A 23,140-nucleotide genomic window follows, 5' to 3' on the forward strand; every position below is an offset into this window, starting at 1 on the left:
GCTCTAGAACAAAAAGAAGCAAATACACCCAGGAGGAGAAGAAGGCAGGAAATAATCAAACTCAGAGCTGAAATCAACCAAGTAGAAACAAAAAGGACCATAGAAAGAATCAACAGGACCAAAAGTTGGTTCTTTGAGAAAATCAACAAGATAGATAAACCCTTAGCCAGACTAACGAGAGGACATAGAGAGTGCGTCCAAATTAACAAAATCAGAAATGAAAAGGGAGACATAACTACAGAATCAGAGGAAATTCAAAAAATCATCAGATCTTACTACAAAAGCCTGTATTCAACAAAATTTGAAAATCTGGAGGAAATGGACAATTTCCTAGACAGATACCAGGTATCGAAGTTAAATCAGGAACAGATAAACCAGTTAAACAACCCCATAACTCCTAAGGAAATAGAAGCAGTCATTAAAGGTCTCCCAACCAAAAAGAGCCCAGGTCCAGACGGGTTTAGTGCAGAATTCTATCAGACCTTCATAGAAGACCTCATACCAATATTATCCAAACTATTCCACAAAATTGAAACAGATGGAGCCCTACCGAATACCTTCTACGAAGCCACAATTACTCTTATACCTAAACCACACAAAGACACAACAAAGAAAGAGAACTTTAGACCAATTTCCCTTATAAATATCGACGCAAAAATACTCAATAAAATTCTCACAAACCCATCCCAAGAACACATCAAAGCGATCGTCATGATCAAGTAGGCTTCATGCAGGGATGGTTCAGTATGTGGAAATCAATCAATGTAATCCACTATATAAACAAACTCAAAGAAGAAAACCACATGATCATCTCATTGGATGCTGAGGAAGCATTTGACAAACAAATTCAACATCCCTTCATGATAAAAACCTTGGAAAGATCAGGAATCCAAAGAATATACATAACTAAACATTTTTAATAGTAATATTTTGAAATATTTTTCTGGCATTCTGCTATTTCATTATCTTTGTTTTCAGTTCTTGAGGACTTCTGGAGGTTTGTCTTACTGCAAATCTTTTTGTGTTTCTTTGATATTTTGCACATCTGTTAAGATGGGTGTATCCTTCAGTTTCATTTCTTTTCTCTATTCTTCTTTATTGTTCTGCTTAAGATAGCCACCACTATTTAGCATGGGAAAGTAAATAGTATCATCGCAATTATTTAACCACAGTTTCAATATTTTAATGTAATATAAATATTTTTGTAGTTCACTTATACCACCAGTATGAATCAATAGTAGAGAAGCCAGGATACCGCTAAGATATATGTAGTTTCAAGACTTTTTAAAGTAAAGGATCTTTGTAGTAAAAGTTTTGCAAGTTTGGTTTCTTTTAAAAGCATAGAAATGTTGTAAGAATTTTTTATTTTTTATTTTACCAACCAGGGTTTTAATATAAATAAAACCGGTATAGGAAAACAAGAATCATGTAAGCCAAACCAGTGACCAGTGGTGGGAGGAAGGGCTCATTGGTTCAGCCCGTTCTCCAAATAAAAACAGATTTATAGTAAGCTCCTGTGTGGGTGTGGCAGATGTTTGTCAAGCTGGGAATTGACTAAGGATAGACCCTGGGCTCAGAGGGGGAGGGCAAGGTTCCTCACAACTAAGGTAGCACCTAGGTGTGACAGGGTCCTGTCCCAGCAGGGGAAGCTTTCACCAGACCTTCTCCTTGGGATAAGTAGTGGCTGCCCAGGCCTGCGGGCTGGGGGTTGGCACAGGCTCTGCTTACCATTAGGGTGCCTGTAGGAAGAAGGGGTCACTGCTTCACCACAGAACCTGCTCCAGCCCTAGGAGACCTTAAGCTGGTCCTAGATTCACTCAGTGTTTCCAGCAGCTGTGCAGATGCAGCATCCTTGGCCACCTCACGCCCATCCTGCCGATCAGAGGTCAGCACAACCCAAATGAGGCCACTGAAGGGCACTGGATGCCCAGGGACCAGAACTTGGTACCAGAGGCGATGCCAGCCGGCAGGCCCTGTTCCTAAACACTTGGTCAGGGACACTGGGCTGCCCAGCTTCGTCCGTTGTCACAGCAGTTGCAGAGCAGCCTGAGTCCCTTGGGACCCCAGCTTGTCCCTGGCCTGGGGTAGTTGCTGACATCTGGCCTTAGACACCGCAGTGAGGGACCTGCAAGCTGTTGGCGCAGGTGCTGGTTGAGGTCAGCCACCTGCTCTCCACAGAAGCATGACTGCCCTTCTTCCAGAGCCTTTTTGGCCACAGCAGCAGCTCGGTGCGTGCTAAACTCCAGTGCAGTTGGAGAGGGCGCAGACCCAGGGCTGGGTAGCAGCAATGTCTCCTGCAGGCAGGGACCGAGCGGTTGCAGGGCGAGCATCAGTTCAAGCTAAGAGGGAGCCGGTCCACCGTCAGCTCGCCCTTCTCGGTACCAGGAGCTGGCAGGAAGGCCAAGGTGGTGGTGCAGCGATGCATTGGCGCCCTGGGCACCGCTGTAGCGCGCATAGGCAAAGCCCGGTTCAGGCCACTAAGGTCATCATAGGCGGAACTCATAGGGGCGTCCCACGCGCTGCAAGAGTGGGGTCAGCTGGTGCTCGTACACGTCCTGCGGTGTCGTCCGATGAACACCTCGGACCCTGACGGCGGCGGGCTGCCCACCCAGCCGTACTTCCTTTGCCGGTTGACCTGCACCAGGCGGATGCCGGTCTCCCTTACTCACACCTTCGGGGCTGCCTGGTTCTCTGGATTCACCCTCTCACACCATTGCTCACACTCCCGTTTGGACTGCATAGTTTTCCCCAAAGTCTTGTAGTTCATGTTTTTGTTTTAATCCCAGGTGTGGAACACGAGACAGCTGTGTAGCAGGCGATTATGGTTGCCTCATGCATGGGCTAGCAGGGGCTTGACTAACTGAGGATAGTTTCTGTCATTGTGTGATGTTTGGAATTTGGGGAACTTTTCAGAGGGAATATAAATGCTAGGGCCCAAGAGACGGGTTGTTGGTTGTTCAAGGGTTGGCTGTAGCTTGTTAGCAGCTGTGGTCAAAGAAGAAACAAAAGAAGAAAGAAATTAGATTAGGGATTCTCTCTCCACTCTCTGCTCTCGTTTCTCTCCAGTCTACCGATAGGATGTGAAACTGAGGGATGGTGGTGGGATAACGGGTGGGAAAAAGAACTCACAAAGTAGTAAAAGACCAGCTATAGGTCTTAATAACTAAATGAAAAGAAGAGTGAATGAGTAAAGGAAAAACAAAGAGATGCAGTAAAAATGAGAGGGAAAGCATATAAATCAGAGGTATGAGAGGAAATAGAGACAATACTATAGAATAGGTGCTGAAAAATAAGTCATAAAACCCCATTCAGTCGAGTTAAAAGCTAAAACACAGTCATTAGTTGAAATGTAAAACTCAAACAAAAATATGAAATGAGGCAAAGATAATGTCATCAGTCAATATTCACTTTTTGGTGGATCTTGACTCTGCCTCTTGAGTGCTGGGACTAAAGGCCAACACGCCCTGCCTTACAATTAGAATTTTAAAGAAAATTGTAGGACCAAGTATAAATACTCAAACGCAAAAAGGAAATACATTAAATTAAAGCTTACTTAGATGGTCTTAATTGCATACTGGACAGAAACTAAGAGGACATAATAAATAGAAACTATCAAAATTGAATAATAGAAAAATATGATGGAAAAGTAACAAAGTTGAATAAAATGAATATAAGAAATATTAAAACCAAACAATAATTTTAATGCAGATTTCGAGTTCCAGAAAGAAAATAATATCCACAAAGAAAACCCCAGACTCCCTTTGATTCTCTAGTAATTTCTGCTAAACATGGAAAGAAGATGTGTGCACTGGTTAACCCTTCGGAAAACCCACATGGCAGCTCACACACATCTACTTCAGAGCTGTAGGATCTGAGGATGCCCTCTTTGGGCCCCTATGGGTACTGCATACATGTGATACACAAACATACATACAGGCAAAATGCCAATAAATATGCAATAAAAATAAATAAAATCTCAAAAAGAAAACCTAAGAAACAGTACCAATATTTTGAACGAGTTTTTGATAGAGCTAGAGAGATAACACTTAATAATTAATAATTCATTTTGTGAAATCAACAAAAATTTGATAAAATTCCTGGTAAACATATGCTTTACACATTTCACATGGTACACATACATACATGCAGGCAGAACACTCATGCACATTAAATAAGTAAATTTATATATATATATATATATATATAATTGTACACTATATAATAGAAAAGGTACAAAGTTTAGAATGGAAGATATAAATCTGTCATTACTCATAGTTGTCATCCCTTATGCAGGAAATCCCAAGAAATCTCCAAATAGTTACTGGAACAAAAAGTGATTTTAGTTACTTTTCTCACTGTGGCGAATTATCCGACAAAACAACTTTTAAAAGGAAAGACTTATTTTGCTAACGGGTTAAAGCGACGTCGCCCATCACGACAGGGAGGTCGTGGCGGCAGAAGCAGCTATGGCTTTGGTGGGGGGAGGAAGTAAGCAGACAGACAGGAAGTCGAGAACCCACCAGGCTTTCTCTCTCTTTCCCTTTTATTCAGTCTGGGTATCCAGCCCAAGTGTAGAGTGAGTAATTTCTCTGGACGGTTGAGAAAGGAGGACAGACCTCCAGTCTAGGTCTGGAGGTGAAAAGACACCGCTTTAACCTGGGCCATGCCTTCTACTGGAATCCTATATGAAGACAAGAAAGAAGGAACAGACAGACAGACAGACAGACAGATATTTATTCCATAAGCTTTGCAACTGAAGAGACCCCTGACTAATACCCATGGCTTTCTCCCTCTTCCCATATAACAAACTAACATAACTTTTTAATACATTTTTACCCTTTTTGTCTAATTGAGATCACTGAACCTGTTTTTCAATGCTTCTATCTTTATGAGTATAGCTGTTACATGATTCCCATGGCCTCACGTGTTATATTGTTGTTCTCTCTTGTCTTCTAGGATGTGGTACTATAAGTTGTTGCAGCAACAAAGCAGGCTCCAGAACTTGATGAAGAGAGGAGACATAGCTCACGGTCTTCGTCTGTCCAGCTTTAAAAGTTTATTTCCATTTTCGCTCCATTGGTGCCATACGGCTTCCAAGTCTGTGAATTGTACTTGGCACCAACATGAAGATCATTTGGGTAAGAGATGTCTGAGGAAATGTTATTTTTTTTAATTGTGGTAAAAATAGATGACATAAAATATACCCATCAACCACTTAAACATACTACTCAACGGCATTAAATATGTTCATTTTGCTGCACAACAAAATTTTTTGTGTAGTCTGATCATGTTTCCAGTAGAGTTGGAATAGTTATCTGGAGACTTATCTTCAAGACTATTGGAGAAATCACAAAAATGACAAAATACAACAAAAATACAACATACAAAAATACAACAAAAATACAACATTAAAATCCCAACTTAAGGATAACTCTACAGTGTTCCAGCCAAACTCCTTACCCTGCATCATCCACAAAAAAGAAAGAAAAGAATTGTTGTTTCAAGATTTGTAAAGAGTTGTGTTGTAATTTTGAAGCAATTACCTTAAATCTGTAGATTGCATTTGGTGAGGTGGCCATTTTCACTGTATTAAACCTACTGATCTGTTGTGGTAAAATAAAACACGGGCTTTCTTTTAGTGCCCCACGACATCTGTTTGATATTTTCATCTCGGTCAGCAAAGCCTCCCACCCACTTTGCTCCATCCCACATCACACAGCCGATGGCTTCTCTCTGAGCCCGGCAGCGATCTCTACCCATCCAGTTCCCTGGTTGACACCAGGCCAGACATACGCATCCCAATTCCGTGGCGGCCCAGTGTCTCCAGCCACCACACACTCTCTTGAATTCAATTACATCGCCACATGAAAGAACACACAACACGATAACCTCTGATGCAACTGATAAGATAAAATTGCCCACTTAGACATACAAAGCCCTGTACACATCCATCCCTCAAGAATATTCATAGCAACCTGTAAATGTGCAGAGAGGAATCTTAACGTCGCCTCCATGTTTTCTCCACTCGTCCGCTCTCCTCCTCTCAAGTCTCCTCCCCCTCCCCCTTCCTCTTCCTCTTCCCCTTCCTCTTCTTCCTCCCCCTCCTCCCCTCCCCCTCCTCCCCCCTCCTCCCCATCCTCTTCTATAAAACTTTTCCCCACCCATCCTTCCTTCTCGTCCAATGACAGGCCTCCTTTTACCTGCCTTCACCTGCATGGTGACCTCATCCCTCACCAATCCATGAGCATGGGAGATCTCTCCATCTTCTGACATCTTCAACTCGTTTCTTCGGGGACTTGAAGTTCTTGTCACACAGATCATTTAATTGCTTGTTAGAGTCACACCGAGATATGTTTTATTGTTTGTGGCTGTTGTGAAGGGAGTCGTTTCCCTGATTTCTTTCTTGCCTTTTTATCGTTTGTATAAGGGAGGCTGCTGACCTCTTTGAGTTAATTTTGCATCCCAGGCACTTTGCCGCAGATGTTTATCTGCTGTAGGGGTTCTGAGGTAGAATTTTTTGGGTCACTTATTTATACTATCTTATCATCTACAAATGGTGATACTCTGACTAGTTCCTTCTAATTTGTTTCCCCTTGATCACCTTTTGTTGCCTAACTGCTCAAGCTAGAAAGATAGGGGGAGAGCGGGCAGCCTTGCCTTGTCCCTGATTTTAGTGGGGTTGCTTCACGTTTCTCTCCATTTAGGTGGATGTTGGCTGCTGGTTTGCTGTATTGTTTAATTATGGGCCTCGAATCCCTGATTTTTCCAAGTTTTTTTTTTTAAGATTTATTCATTTATTACATATAAGTACACTGTAGCCCACTTCAGACACACCAGAAGAGGGCATCGGATCTCATTACAGATGGTTGTGAGCCACCATGTGGTTGCTGGGATTTGAACTCAGGACCTCTGGAAAAGCAGTCAGTGCTCTTACCACTGAGACATCTCTCCAGCCCTTTCCAAGTTTTTTAACATGAAGGGGTTTTGGATTTTGCCATCTAATGAGATGGCCTTGTAACTCTTTTCATTCAGTTTGCTTATGTAGTAGATTATGTTGATGGGTTCTCATATGTTATACGATTTCTGCGTCCCTGTGATGCCAACTTGGTTATGGTGAATGATGTCTTTGTTTTGTTCTTGGATTCGGTTTGTGAGGTTTTTATTGAGTATTTTTGTGTCGGTTTTCATACGTGAAATTGTTCCGAAGTTCTCTTTGTTGAGTCTTTGTGTATCGGGGTAATCGTGGCCTCATAGAATGAGTTAGGTGGGGCTCTCTCTGTCTCTATCCTGTGGAGCAGTTTGGGGAGAATCGAAGTCTGGTAAAATTCTTCACTAAAACCATCTGGCCCTGGGCTTTTTCGTTCTTGTTATTGTTGTTGTGTGATTCTTTTTTTTTTTTTTTTTTTTGTGGTTCTTTTTTTCGGAGCTGGGGACCGAACCCAGGGCCTTGCGCTTCCTAGGCAAGCGCTCTACCACTGAGCTAAATCCCCAGCCCCTGTTGTGTGATTCTTAATGACAACTTCTATTTCCTTAGGGGTTGTGGGATTGTTCAAATAATTTACCTGATTTTGAATTAACGTTGGTGTGTAGGATCTCTCTCAAAATTCATCCATTTCCTTTACATTTTCAAGTTTTGTGCAGTACAGGCTTTTAAAGTAAGACCTGATTAACGATTCTTTAATTTCCTCAGTGTCCATTGTTATGTTTCCCATTTTGTTTCTGATTTTGTTTATTTGGATTCTGTCTCTGTGGCTTTTAGTTACTTTAGCTGTTAGCGTTTACCTTGTTGATTTTCTCAGAGGCAGCTCTTGGTTTCCTTGAGTCTTTGTGCCGTTCTTTCTGTTTCTAAATGATTGTATTCAGTCCCGAGTTTGCATCTCCTGCTGTCTGCCCCTCCCTGGTGTGCTGGCTTCTTTTCGTTCTAGAGCTTTCAGGTGTGCTATTAAGTTGATGGTATGAGATCTCGCTAATTTCTTCATGGAGGAAATTAGTACATAGACGTTCTAGAAAGTCTTTGATATCTTTGTTTTTTTCCCCCTGACCAAGTGATCACTGAGTAGTGAATTGTTCAGTTTTCGTGATTATTTGGGTTTTCTGTTGTTTCTGATAGAATGCGTGATGTTATTTCAGTCATCTTTTTTTATATATTTTATTTATTTATTATATATGAGTACACTGTAGCTGTCTTCAGACACACCAGAAGAGGGCATCAGATCTCATTACAGATGGTTGTGAGCCACCATGTGGTTGCTGGGATTTGAACTCAGGACCTCGGGAAGAGCAGTCAGTGCTCTTAACCGCTGAGTCATCTCTCCAGCCCATTTCAGTCATCTTTTATCTGCTGAGGCTTGCTTTGTCAATTTTGGAGAAGGTCCCATGAGGTGCTGAGAAGAAGGTATATTCTTTTGTTTTTGGGTGAAAGTTTCTATAGATATCTGTTAAATCAATTTGGTTAATAACGTGTTATTTTCCTTGTTTCTTGTTTAGTTTCTGTGTCAATGGCCTTTCCATTGGGGAGATTTGGGGTGTCGAAGTCCCCCACTACTATTGTATTGGGATTCACTGTGTGATTTGAACTTTAGTAAAGTTTCTTTTATGAGTGTGGGTGCCCTTGCGTTGGGGGCGTAGATATTCACAATTGAGATGTCATCTTGGTGAATTTTTCCTTCGATGAGTATGAATGGTCATTCCCCATCTCTTTGATAACTTTTGGGTGAAAGTCTGTTTTATTAGATATTAGAATGGTTACTCTAGCTTGTTTCTTAGTTCTGTTTGCTTGGAAAATCTTTTCCCAGCCCTTTACTCTGAGGTAGTGTCTAGCTTTGTGCTGAGGTGTGTTTCTCGTGTGCAGCAGAATGATGGATCCTGTTTTCATATCCATTCTTTTAGCCTGTGTCTTTTTTATTGGTGAATTGAGTTCATTGATATGAGAGTTATTAATGACCAATGATTATTAGTTCCTGTTATTTTGATGTTGGTAGTGTTTCTCTCTCTCTCTCTCTCTCTCTCTCTCTCTCTCTGTGTATGTGTGTTTCTTTTCTTTTGGTTTTGCTATGAGATGATTAATTTCTTGTGCTTTCTTGGGTATAGTTACCCTCCTTGTGTCAGAATTTTCCTTCTTGTATCCTCTGTAGGGGTGGATTAGTAGAAAGATATTGTTTAAACATGGTTTTTATCATTCAATATCTTGGTTTCTCCATCTACGGTGATTCAGAGTTTTGCTTGGTATAGTAGTCTGGACTAGTATCTCTTGGGATAAGTAAGACATCTGACTTTTAGTGTCTCTGTTAGGTGAAATTCTCTTATGTCTGCCTTCATGTTACTTGACCTTTCCCCCTTGCAGCTTTTAATAATTTTTCTTTGTTCTGTATACTTACTGTTTTGATTGTTATGTGTCAGAGGATTTTCTCTTCTGTTTCAATATAGTTGGTGTTCTGCTAGAATCTTGTCCGTTTTCTATTCCTATTATTCTTAGTTTTGTTTTTTTCATAGTTACCAAATTTCCTGGATGTTTTGAATTAGGTGCTTTTTACATCTGGCATTTTCTTTGATCGATGTATCTGCTTCTTCTATGGTATCTTCTATGCCTGAGAGTCTGTCTTCCATCTCATTTATTCTATTGGTGATGTTTGTGTCTGTAGTTCCTGTTATCTTTCCTAGGTTTTCCTTCTCCAGGGTTGCCTCCATTTTTGTCTTTTTTTTTGAAAAAAATTTTTTTAATTCTAGTTTTTGGCTATTTTATGTATTCATACCCCAAATGTTATCTCCTTTCCCTCCCCTCTCCCCCACACCCTGCCCCCTCCTCCTGCCCCTACAAGGATGCTCTTTGTGTTTTCATTATTGCTTCTACTTCCTTTTTTAGTTCTTGCACTGTTTCATTCATTTCCTTTGCCTGTTTGATTTTATTTTTCTGTATTACTTTAAAGGATGTATTGCTACAAGGCTTCTACCTGTTTGATTTTTTTCTGTATTTCTTTAAGGAAAGTATTTATATTCTCTTTGAATGCCTCTATCGTCTTCAAGAGATGAGATTTAAGGTCACAGTCTCGCTCTTCAGGGGTGTTAAGATGTCCAGGGCTTGCTGTAGGAGAGGTGGATTCTGATGATGTCATATTGTATTGGCTTCTGTTGATTATGTTCTGCGATTGCCTTTTGCCATCTGGTTGTCTCTGGTTTTGGGTGGCCTGGGTGTCTGTGGTTGATTCAGGCCTCCTGGGAAGCAGGCAGAGCTGTGGAGTGATGCTCCATACCCTGATCTGCAACTGATGCAGGTGTAGGTGCTGACCAGAGGAAGATGAGCTTGGATGGGGCTGGGTACGGCCAACGAATGCTAGGCTTGCTGGGATCCCAGCAGGTGCTAGGGGATTGGGACTGGAGTGTGTGTCTTACCTTTGTGTTTTGGGTTAGAGCTGACTGCTTGGGAGGCAGGCAGAGTTGTGGGGTGCACTGGCTGGTTTTGTGTGTCAACTTGACACAAGCTGGAGCTATCACAGAAAAGGAGCCTCAGTTGTGGAAATGCCTTTATGAGACCCAGCTGTAAGGCATTTTCTCAATTAGTGATCAAGTGGGGAGAACCCAGCCCATTGTGGGTGATGCCATCCCTGGGCTGGTGGTCTTGGGTTCTATAAGAAAGCAAGCTGAGCAAGCCAGGGGAAACAAGCCAGTAAGAAACATCCCTCCATGGCCTCTGCATCAGCTCCTGCTTCCTGACCTGCTTGAGTTCCAGTCCTGAATTCTTTTAGTGATGAACCAGCAATGTGGAGGTGTAAGCTGAATAAACCCTTTCCTCCACAACTTGCTTTTTGGTCATGATGTTTGTGCAGGAATAGAGACCCTAACTAAGACATGGGGTGACTTGTGAGTGGAATTTTTATATCTTAAAATAATTCTATTTTCTTAAATTCTCTCAAAATTGTAACCCTCATTCTACGTCTTCCACTTGGAGAAAATACCTTGACACTGTAATCACTTGGTTTTGACACACCAGTCTGATTTCTTGACTTGTGTCTTTGCTGTTTTTTTTTTTTTTTTTTTTTTTCAGAGCTGGGGACCAAACCCAGGGCCTTGCGCTTGCTATGCAAGTGCTGTACCACTGAGCTAAATCCCCAACCCTGTCTTTGCTGTTCTTTTAGCCATAAAAGTGTGTCTGCAGGAACTCAAAGGAACCCACATGGTTTACTCTTTAACTTACATCTCTCAAATATAATTTCTTAGATATCCTTCATATGGCCAGCGGATGCAAATCGGCAGACGATTCACTTCCCAATATAAGTATATATTATTACTCTTCGCCGTGGTGCTGGATTTCCCACTTAGTGCTTAGTTCTCGGGTACATATGCTGTGCTGTTTTAGGGGTAGCCCTGATTTGTTGCTGTTGCAGGGGAGATAACACGCTCACTTTTTAGAATCACATAACAAACTACAACAGGGGCTTGTGTATCCCGAGCTGTCCTATACTACACGATTAGCTACGTTAGTACATCAGGGTACTTTATATTTCATTTTATTTATCTGTTCACCCGAGGATGTAAGTCCCAAGGGTAGGAAGTTTTCTGCTATTCACCTGTCCATAGTATATAGAGCAGTGCTTGGCACATAGTATCCTAATATTGTTTGCAAGAATGAAGCATTGTTTTGAAACTCTAATAAAATGTGCCCAAATATGGATCAGTGAGTTTAGCTGCCTCATGGAGAGTGGATGAGGACAAATGTCACCAAAGTTGCTGTGGTTGAACTCAGGTCCTAGTGCTTTCAAGACAAGCATTTTATCAGCTAAGCCATTTCCACAGCCCCTCAATCTTGATTAATTTGTACTTAGTTTTTAAAGCTGTCTAGTGTGTTTCCTTTATTTACGTTTTTACTTTCGCTGGGGATATAGTTCAACGGTAGATTGCTTGCCTAGTAAATGAGAGGATTGAGTTTGATCTCAGCACTACAATAAACAAACAAGATATCTCTGTATCTCTGTATATTCCTATTTGGTTTATTAACAGCCCCTCTCTCTCTCTCTCTCTCTCTCTCTCTCTCTCTCTCTCTCTCTCTCTCTATCTCCACCCCCCTCCTCCCCTCAGTTTCCCTCCTATATTTCAGGCTGGCTTTTAACTGTATAGCTGAGGCTGACGTTAAACTCCACATTCTTCTATCACCATCTCCCGAGTGCTGGGATTATAGGTATGCCCAAGATATCCAGATTTTTATTTAGTTTCCTCTAGAAGTTTTGATTTTAGTATTTTAATTCCTATTCAATTTCTGTGTATGGCACGAAGTGAAAGTCAAGGCTCATTTATTGGCATGAGCATTCCCAAATCTTTCGGCATCATTTTTTGGGGGGAGGTGTTGTTGTTTGTTTTCTTTTTTTTTGTTGTTGTTGTTTTTTTTTTGTTGTTTTTTTTTTTTTGTTGTTGTTTTTTTGGAGCTGGGGACCAAACCCAGGGCCTTGCGCTTGCTAGGCTAACGCTCAACCACTGAGCTAAATCCCCAACCCCTCTTTTTGTTTTTAAGACAAAGTCTCTTTATGAACCCCTGGATGTCCTGAAGTTCCTTTTTTTGGATATTTTCTTTATTTATGTTTCAAATGTTATCCCCTTTCCTGGTTTCCCCTCTGGAAAGCCCCCATCTCATCCCCCCAACCCCTGCCTCCATGAGGTTCCTGCCCCACCCACCCATCTTCTCTCTCACACTTCCCCGCCCTGGTCCTACACTGGGGCATTGAGAATTCACAGGACCAAGGGCCTCTCCTCCCACTGATGCCCAACAAAACCATCCTCTGCTACATATGCAGCTGGAGCCATGGGTCTGTCCATGTCTTTGGTTTGTGGTTTAAACCCTGGGAGCTCTGGGTGCTCTGGTTGGTTGATATTATTGTTCTTCCTATGGGGTTGCAGACCCCTTTAGCTCCTTCAGTCCTTTCTCCAACTCCCCCATTGGGGACCCTGTGCTCAGTCCAATGGTTGGCTGCAAGCATTTGCCTCTGTCAGGCTCTGGCAGAACCTCTCAGGGGACAGCTCTATCAGGCTCCTGTCAGCATGCACTTCTTGGCATCCAGAATAACATCTGGGTTTGGTGACTTCATATGGGATGGATCCCTATGTGTGGCAGTCTCTAGCTGGTCATTTCCTCAGTTTCTACTCCACACTTTGTCTCTCTATTTCCTCCTGTGAGTATTTTTCCCCCCTTCCAAGAAAGTCTGAAGCATACGCACTTTGGTTTTCCTTCTTCTTGTGGTCTGTGGATTGCACCTTGGGTAATCCAAGTTTTTGGGCTAATATCCACTTATCAATGAGTGCATACCATGTGTGTTTTTCTGTGATTGGGTTAGCTCACTCAGGATGATATTTTCTAGTCCCATCCATTTGCCTTTGAATTTCATAAAGTCATTGTTTTTGATAGCTGAGTAATATTCCATTGTGTAGACGTACCACATTTTCTGTATCCATTCCTCTGTTGAAGGGCATCTGGGTTCTTTCCAGTTTCTGGCTATTATAAATAAGGCTTCTATGAACATAGTGGAGCACGTGTCTTTGTTATATGTTGGGGCATCTTTTGGGTATATGCCCAAGAGAGGTATAGCTGGGTCCTCAGGCAGTTCAATGTCCAATTTTCTGAGGAACTTCCAGACTGATTTCCAGAATGGTTGTACCAGTCTGCAATCCCACCAACAATGGAGGAGTGTTCCTCTTTCTCCACATCCTCGCCAGCATCTGCTGTCACCTGAGTTTTTGATCTTAGCCATTCTCACTGGTGTGAGGTGAAATCTCAGGGTTGTTTTGATTTGCATTTCCCTTATGACTAAAGATGTTGAACATTTCTTTAGGTGTTTCTCAGCCATTCGGCATTCCTCAGCTGTGAATTGTTTGTTTAGCTCTGAACCCCATTTTTTTTTTATTTTATTTATTTATTTTTTTTTATTAACTTGAGTATTTCTTATATACATTTCAAGTGTTATTCCCTTTCCCGGTTTCCGGGCAAAATCCCCCTCCCCCCTCCCCTTCCTTATGGGTGTTCCCCTCCCAACCCTCCCCCCATTGCCGCCCTCCCCCCATAGTCTAGTTCACTGGGGGTTCAGTCTTAGCAGGACCCAGGGCTTCCCCTTCCACTGGTGCTCTTACTAGGATATTCATTGCTACCTATGGGGTCAGAGTCCAGGGTCAGTCCATGTATAGTCTTTAGGTAGTGGCTTAGTCCCTGGAAGCTCTGGTTGCTTGACATTGTTGTACTTTTGGGGTCTCGAGCCCCTTCAAGCTCTTCCAGTTCTTTCTCTGATTCCTTCAACGGGGGACCTATTCTCAGCTCAGTGGTTTGCTGCTGGCATTCGCCTCTGTATTTGCTGTATTCTGGCTGTGTCTCTCAGGAGCGATCTACATCCGGCTCCTGTCGGTCTGCACTTCTTTGCTTCATCCATCTTGTCCAATTGGGTGGCTGTATATGTGTGGGCCACATGTGGGGCAGGCTCTGAATGGGTGTTCCTTCAGTCTCTGTTTTAATCTTTGCCTCTCCCTTCCCAGCCAAGGGTATTCTTTTTCCTCATTTAAAGAAGGAGTGAAGCATTCACATTTTGATCATCCGTCTTGAGTTTCGTTTGTTCTAGGGATCTAGGGTAATTCAAGCATTTGGGCTAATAGCCACTTATCAATGAGTGCATACCATGTATGCCTTTCTGTGATTGGGTTAGCTCACTCAGGATGATATTTTCTAGTCCCATCCATTTGCCTTTGAATTTCATAAAGTCATTGTTTTTGATAGCTGAGTAATATTCCATTGTGTAGACGTACCACATTTTCTGTATCCATTCCTCTGTTGAAGGGCATCTGGGTTCTTTCCAGTTTCTGGCTATTATAAATAAGGCTGCAATGAACATAGTGGAGCACGTGTCTTTGTTATATGTTGGGGCATCTTTTGGGTATATGCCCAAGAGAGGTATAGCTGGGTCCTCAGGCAGTTCAATGTCCAATTTTCTGAGGAACCTCCAGACTGATTTCCAGAATGGTTGTACCAGTCTGCAATCCCACCAACAATGGAGGAGTGTTCCTCTTTCTCCACATCCTCGCCAGCATCTGCTGTCACCTGAGTTTTTGATCTTAGCCATTCTCACTGGTGTGAGGTGAAATCTCAGGGTTGTTTTGATTTGCATTTCCCTTATGACTAAAGATGTTGAACATTTCTTTAGGTGTTTCTCAGCCATTCGGCATTCCTCAGCTGTGAATTCTTTGTTTAGCTCTGAACCCCATTTTTTAATAGGGTTATTTGTCTCCCTGCGGTCTAACTTCTTGAGTTCTTTGTATATTTTGGATATAAGGCCTCTATCTGTTGTAGGATTGGTAAAGATCTTTTCCCAATCTGTTGGTTGCCGTTTTGTCCTAACCACAGTGTCCTTTGCCTTACAGAAGCTTTGCAGTTTTATGAGATCCCATTTGTCGATTCTTGATCTTAGAGCGAAAGCCATTGGTGTTTTGTTTAGGAAATTTTTTCCAGTGCCCATGTGTTCCAGATGCTTCCCTAGTTTTTCTTCTATTAGTTTGAGTGTGTCTGGTTTGATGTGGAGGTCCTTGATCCACTTGGACTTAAGCTTTGTACAGGGTGATAAGCATGGATCGATCTGCATTCTTCTACATGTTGCCCTCCAGTTGAATCAGCACCATTTGTTGAAAATGCTATCTTTTTTCCATTGGATGGTTTTAGCTCCTTTGTCAAAGATAAACTGACTATAGGTGCGTGGGTTCATTTCTGACTTTTCGTGTTTAGTTTTCCTGAGTAAGCATTTCTGTTAAATCTGACATTTCCCCAGAACTGCAATATGCCAGCACTGTGATGCGCTTCGATTATGTCTGGCTTCGAGACCACTGCCGCTCAGCCTCATGCTATAATTCTAAGACTCACCAGCGGAGCCTGGACACTGCCAGTGTGGATTTATGCATTAAGCCAAAGACGATTCGTCTGGATGAAAGTACACTCTTTTTCACTTGTAAGTATACAGGAGACTTGGATTTCTTTCAGGTATTATTCTAAAAAACAACGATTTCTATGAAGCACACAGTTTGGCTCTTTACAAAATAGGGACTTTTCAGTTAGATTTTCCTCTTGAGTTGGAAACGGTTTCTATACCCTCTTCAGTTTGTTTTGGTACAGCTATCATCATACCTAATTTTGAAACAGGATAATCCCTAAGCTAAAACTTTGCAAGGTTGCCTGTTTTTGCCACTCTTTGGTTTTTTTTTTTTTTTTTTTTTTTTGTGTGTGGTTTTTTGTTTTTTTTGTTTTTTTTTTTGCCTTGTTTTGTGTTTTGTTTTTGAGACAAGGTCTTATCATATATCCCCATCTGTCCTTAAATTCACTATGCATCAGACTGGCCTAAAACTAGTGATTATCCTGCCTCAGCCTCCTAAGTGCTGTAGTTGCAGGTATAATAACTAACATTTTCAGTAGACAGGAGGAGGCCATATTTCCCTTGCTTGGGCCTACCTCCCTGGAAGCCCCCTGCGTACGACCTGCCCTGATGCAGCCCTCCTACAACTCCTGAATTCATGTTCCAGGTGCTGGCCACTGCCTCTTGTGCCAAACCTACCTGTATTTCCTAGAATTTTTGCTCCAGGGTCCCAGCCTGCATATTCCCTGTAGTAAGAATGGGACCAGGCTCTCTCTACTTAGACTTACCCACATCGTCCAGGAACTTCTTGTACTAGGGAAGAAACCTAGTCCTCCCTCGCTTAGGCTAACCTACCATCCAGATACTTCAGACAAGGATGACGTCTGCACCATGCCCACCTCCTAGTAATTTTGCTCCGTGAGTACAACCAACACAGCCTCCTTTAGAAAGAAGAGGATTTGACTTAGCCTACTTGAAAAAGAAAGACATAAAGGAAGGAAGGAAAAACTCAGTCAACAAACTACCCAAGACGCGCAAGTCCCAGAAAAGAAAAAAAAATGACAAAAACAAAGGAAAAAAAATGAGAAACAACATGTCTCCTCCACAGACAGCCAATCACATAATGGCACCTAAATGACCTGGAAAACTTCCAAAGAACTTAAAAGACTAATTACAATTATGTTCAGACGACTCAAAAACATGAATATACTCCCAGAGAACAAAAACAAAGACATGAATGAAATGCAGAAGTCTACATAAGATACAAAAACATAATTTCACAAAAAGAATTGATAAACAAAAGCCAAGCCGAAATGATGCTGGGAATAAACATTTAAAAAGTCAAAAAACATCAGTGGGAAAAACTTGCCAACAGAATGGATCATGTCGAAAACAAGAATCAGGGCAGGAAGGAAATGTAGAGAAATCAGATCATTCAATAAAACTCAATGAGAAGTTTTAAAACATAAACGGGTAAAAACTAGCGGACCAGGGAGTTGTAGGATTCTGTCTCCTAGGCTCCTAAAGTCTCACCAACACGACTGCTTAAACTGAGCCAAACAGTACTGTTGTTGTTAGCAGTAGGCACGTTAATATGAATGAGGAAAAGCCCAGGAAGCTTCAACCCTGCCCAAAGTGCTAAGGAAAAGCGGGAGAGGAAGTCCTCACCACAGAGGAGCACACCGCTGTTTACCTGTAGCCGTCCAGGGCTTAAGGTCCATCAGGGCTCCCCTGAAAGGAGGGCTGGAGATGAAAAGGGCAGGGGGTGAGAGAAACCTGGAGCCAAGACAGTGTTCTGATCGAGGCTCAAAGTTTAATATTCAGCACAGAGTACATAAAGGGAGAGACCACAAACCCATCCCCAGAACAGTAACCTGGGGGTGGCAACAGCACAGCAGTGAATCCCGTGGGTTTCCATATCTTTGCAGCTCATTAATTCCAGCACAACAAGGCTGCCTTTGTTAGCTCCAGCACAACATCAAAGCTCACAGCTGCCGCCAAGGCAGATGTCTCTGCTCAGGCCGATAAGGCCAATCACTCAAGGTTTGCTTCTGCTTTTCCTGGGCGTGTTGACAGTCTCCCTAGCCTGCCAGGCCGAGGAGGTCACATTTATCCAGTACATACATACACATAACACTATACAGACCAAGCATGTTATATTTATGTATTTAGAGAACTAGATAGATAAAAAAGAAAACAATGGAAAAAAGGCCATAAATTTAGGGGGTTTGCAGGAAGGAAAGGAAGGAGAGGAAATGATATAATTATCTTATAATATTATTATATATTATTATAATATATACTATATTAGAATATAATAAAATGAAAAGAAAAATTGTGTGTGTGTGTGTGTGTGTGTGTGTGTGTGTGTGTGTGTGAATGAACAGGGCCTATAGAGATGGATCAGTAGGTGAGAGCAGTTGCTGCTCTTGCAGAGAATGTAATTTGGTTCTAAGCATCCACATGCCAGCTTCCAACCCTAACTTTTGCATTGTGGAGCACAGCAGAATACATTGCAAAAGCATAGAGAATAGATGAAAAATTTTAAACCTAGAGGATAAGATGCCCGTTCAGGTACAAGTGTCCTACAGAACACCAGAGAGATCAGACCCTGAAAGAAGCTCCTCGTTGCATGTTGTAGTTAAAATATTAAGAACACAGAATAAAGGAAGGATATTGAAAGCTTGAAGAGAGAAAAGTCAGGTCACTTAAAAAGGCAGGCCTCAGAATGACATCTGATTATTGGACAGAAACTTGGAGACAGAAAAGCTTGAAAAATGTGCAGTACAAGTTCTGAAACCATAACTGCCAAACGAGACTACTATACTCAGCAAATCTATTAAAACTGAAGAAGTAAAAACTTTCCATGATAAAAATAGATTAAAGAAGTTTATGACCACTAAGCCAGCACCACAGAGGATACTTGAAGGACTACTTTGATCTGTAGAGAAGGATAAACGTACCCAAGAGTTCACAAGTAAAAATAAATTCCCAAAGAGTTAAGTCAAAGTTCAAGAAAATATCACAAAACATCAAAATACACAAATTAACACACAATTTTCAATAATATCTCTTAATTTTAATGGTCCCAGTTACTCAATAAAGAAACACAGATGAGCAGATTGTATTAGAAAGCAAGAAGCATCATTTTATTACCTCCAAAAACAAACCTTAATTTACAACACCAGTGTGTATGTGTATGTATATATATCTCATACTGTTAGATCTGCAACCACAGATTAACTCCAGCACAGTGATTGTGGATGACTTAAATACCCCACTCCCAGAAATAGACAGGGCACCTGAAAAAAAAAAAAAACTAAAGAGAAAAAAATCTGCAATTAAATTACATCGAAAATAAATATAAAATCAAAAGGAATGAACAGACATTTACAGAACATTCCAACCAAATACTAAAGAGTGTATCTTCTTCTCAGTAGCCCATGGAACTTACTCCAAAATTGACTTTTACTAAGATACAGAGCAAGTCTCAACAAATACAGGAAAACTGAACCACAGTGGAATAAAGGTAGATATAAGGGCAATAGAAACTACAGAAAATACACAAAATCATGGAGACTACACAACACAACTGTACTGAATGATATTGGGTAAAGGGAGAAGTCAAGCAGGGAATTTTAAAATCCCTAGAATTGAATGAAAATGAAAACACAAAGGAACAGAATCTATGGGGCACAATGAAGGCAACTCTAAGAAGAAAGTTTATAGCGCTGAGTGCCTACATTAAATAATACCTGTAGAGATCTCAAATTAATAGCTTAACTATGTACTTGAAAACCTTGGAAAAACAAAACAAATCAACAACAAAAATGCTATACCCCAAAATAGTAGACAAGAAGAAGCAAAATTATGGATGAAATAGAAATAAATGCATAGGAAAAAGTAGAAATCAATAAAACAAAGAGTTAGTTCTTTGAAAATATTAACAAGTTTGCCAAAATTTTAACCCAATTAATAATAGGAGACATAAATTAATAGAAGTAGAGGCAATTAAAGGGGAGATGATATAACAGAAACAGGAAATTCAGAGAATCAAGGATATACTATAAAAAAAACCTGGATTCTAGAAATGTGGAAAATCCAAAAGAAATAGATGAATTTCTAGATGCATGTGACTTCCAAACTAAATGCACATGAAGTAAATAATTTAAACAGATCTATAAAAACAAATAAATAGAAACAGTCATTAAAAAAAATCTCCCAACTATTAAAAAATAGCCAGGATCAGATGGATTCAGAACAGAAGTCCACCAGACCTTCAGAGAAAACTAATGCTCTTCAAATAATCCCATAAAATAGAAATGGAGAGAACATTTCCAAATAATTTTTATGAAACCACTAATAACTCGATACCAATATCAGTTAAAGATCTAAAAACCTATAGGCCAATGTCTTTGATGAATACAATCACGAAAATTCTCAGTAAAATACTTGTAAAATTAATTTAAGAGCATGAGAGAAAAGATCATCCATCATGATCAAATGGGTTTCATCCCAGAGGTGCAGGTATAGTTCAGCAAACATAAGTCAGTAAATGTGATCTGTTGCAGAGATGAACTCAAGAGCAGAAACCATATACGTCTTATTAGGTGCAGAAAATAACTTTGATAAAATCAAAATGCAAAGAATGTATCTCAAATTAATAAAGGCAATAGACAAGTTAAAAGCCAACATCATATGGAACAAAGAAAAACAAAGTATTTCCACTAAAGTGAGAAACAAGACAAGGATGCCCATTCTCTTGACTCCTGTCATATAGTACTTGAAGTCTTAGGTAGAGTAACAAAACAAGAAGAGAGAAAGCAGACACAACCATGGAAAGAATTCAAATATCTTTATTTGCAGATGATATGATTCTATTCATAAAAGATCCTAAAGGCTCTAGCGAAACTCCTGCAGCTAATAAAACACATACAGCTAAGTGGCATAGGGCAGGATGAACAGGAAAACAAAACAAATAAAAACACACCAATAGTGATCCTCTATACCAGTTGCAAACACTGAGAAAGAAAACAGGGAAACAAACTTATTTATAATAGCCTCAGAAAGACAGACAGACAGAAAGACAGACAGACAGAAAGAAAGATCTTGAACTAAATCTAACCAAGGAAGTGAAAGACTTGCATAATTAAAATACTAAGACATTTTTAAAAAGTGAAGTAGATACCGGAAGATGGGAAGATGTTCCATGCTTACGGATTGATACTGTGAAATGGCCATCCTACCAAAATCAGTCTGTAGATTCCACAACCCGATTAAAATTCCAATGCAATTTTTCCACAGAAATTGAAAAAAAACTCAAAATTCATATGGAGAACGAAAGAACCAGGATAGCCGAGATAATCCTGAACAATAAAAACACTGCTAGATTTATCACCATCCCCGATTTTCAAGTTGTACTACAGAGCTACAGTAGTGAAAACATCACGTACATATATATACATATATATATATGGTGTATAAACGACATACTGGGGCTAGAGAAGTATCTCGGTAGTTAAGATCAATACTGTTCTTGCATTGGACTGAAGTTTGATTCCCAGTATTTATTTTAATTTTTTAAGCTTACAAGTCAATTTACTTTAAGTAAATTTAATTTTACAAAAGTCTATAATTCAAGCTCCAGAGAATTTAATGCCTCAGCTGCACTCATGAACTTATCCACACAAGCACACTCACACGCATTAAAATAAAAGGGGACACTTAAAAACCGGGAAAGGGAATAACAATCGAAATGTAAATAAGAAATACCCACGTTAATAAAGATGAAAAAAAAAAGAAATATAAGGAAAAAAAAAAAAGAAAAAAAAAGACACATTGATTAGGGAAACAGAATTGAGGACCCAAATAAAAACCCGTGTTTCTACAGCCACATAATTTTTTACAAAGAGGCCAAAATACACACTGGGGAAAAAAAACCCAGATGTCAGATGGTGCTGGTCAAATTGAATAGCATTCATATAAATACATACAAATACATATAAATATATACATATAAAACCGTATTGCGTTTCTTACACAAAACACAACTCCAAATGCATTAAAAATCTCAACATGGGGGTTGGGGATTTAGCTCAGTGGTAGAGCGCTTTAGGCAAGCGCAAGGCCCTGGGTTCGGTCCCCAGCTCCGAAAAAAAAAAAAAAAAAGAAAAAGAAAAAGAAAAAGAAATCCAACAGCCTAATTAAAAAGTTGGAGCATGGATCTAAACAAAGTTACCGAAGGAAGAAATAAAAATGATTGATAAGTTTTAACATTTCAAAAATATTCAACATTCTTAGTAATCAGGGAAATACTAAGTATAATTACTTTGAAATCTTACCCCAGTCATTATAGCTAAGATTTAAAAAAAGTTATATCAAGTGCTGGGAGGGTGTGTGTAAAGTGGAACACTCATTTGGTATTGATGGGAATGAAGACTGGTGTAGCACTATGGAAATGTATGGAGGTTCTTCGAAAAGCTAGAGAAGTAAATCTGCAGAATTATCCAGCTTACAAAATCGTGGACACTTATCCAAAGACCCTCTGCCCTGCTTGTGCACTGTCGCTCTATGCAGCATAGCTAGGAGGTAGAAGTAGTTCAGACATCTATGAGCTGATGATAACGGAAACGTACATATGGACAACAGGACATCATTCAGTTGTGAAGGAAAATGAAATACAGAAGTAATAGATGTTTAATGGAAGAGAAGCAACAGGCTAGAGTCTTGGCACATTGAAGGGTTTAGCTGAAACCCCACAGCTTTGTCTTATAATAGCCGACGCATATGGGAGAATTTTCAGTCTCCTCCAGGACCTCTCCAGACACTGTTGGTAATTAATAAGGTATAAATGGAATTCATATTTAATGTTTTCTCATCCCGGAAGAGTTGTCTCTCTCTAAATCATCTCTCAGGAAATTAAGTTAGGAGTCACTGACAACCCTTTTAAAATAAAGTCATCCTCAGTTTGGTATTTATGAGAGGAACAATTACAGACGGACTATAAAGACTTCTGAGGTTCCATGTAATTCTCTCTCTCTCTCTCTCTCTCTCTCTCTCTCTCTCTCTCTCTCTCTCACACACACACACACACACACACACACACACTCACACACACAGACACACACACAAACACACACACAAACACACACACAAACACAAAAACACAAACACTCACACGCACATACACACAAACACACACTCACACACATACACACACAAACACACACACTCACACACACTCATACACACACATACACACACTCATACACACACAT

General features: G+C 40.5%; 1 protein-coding gene and 1 pseudogene across 4 annotated transcripts in view; one reads left to right on the forward strand and one right to left on the reverse strand.

Moving 5' to 3' along the window:
* Positions 1–23,140, forward strand: part of Tmlhe (trimethyllysine hydroxylase, epsilon) — a 52,991-nt gene that overhangs the window by 5,934 nt on the left and 23,917 nt on the right. For 3 of the 4 annotated variants that reach the window (XR_015644528.1, NR_197948.1, NM_001434566.1), the window contains 2 exon segments: positions 4,957–5,138; positions 15,786–15,962. Coding sequence is in view for 2 of the 4 variants with exons in the window: in NM_001434566.1 (NP_001421495.1) it covers positions 4,958–5,138; positions 15,786–15,962 (358 nt within the window). In the remaining 2 variants the exon portion in view is untranslated. 4 annotated transcript variants of the gene reach the window in all.
* Dnd1-ps3 (DND microRNA-mediated repression inhibitor 1, pseudogene 3) lies at positions 1,756–2,740 on the reverse strand (annotated as a pseudogene).

The sequence above is a fragment of the Rattus norvegicus genome, chromosome 20, assembly GCF_021556685.1.
Source record: "Rattus norvegicus strain SHRSP/BbbUtx chromosome 20, alternate assembly SHRSP_T2T, whole genome shotgun sequence".
Lineage (NCBI taxonomy): Eukaryota > Metazoa > Chordata > Mammalia > Rodentia > Muridae > Rattus > Rattus norvegicus.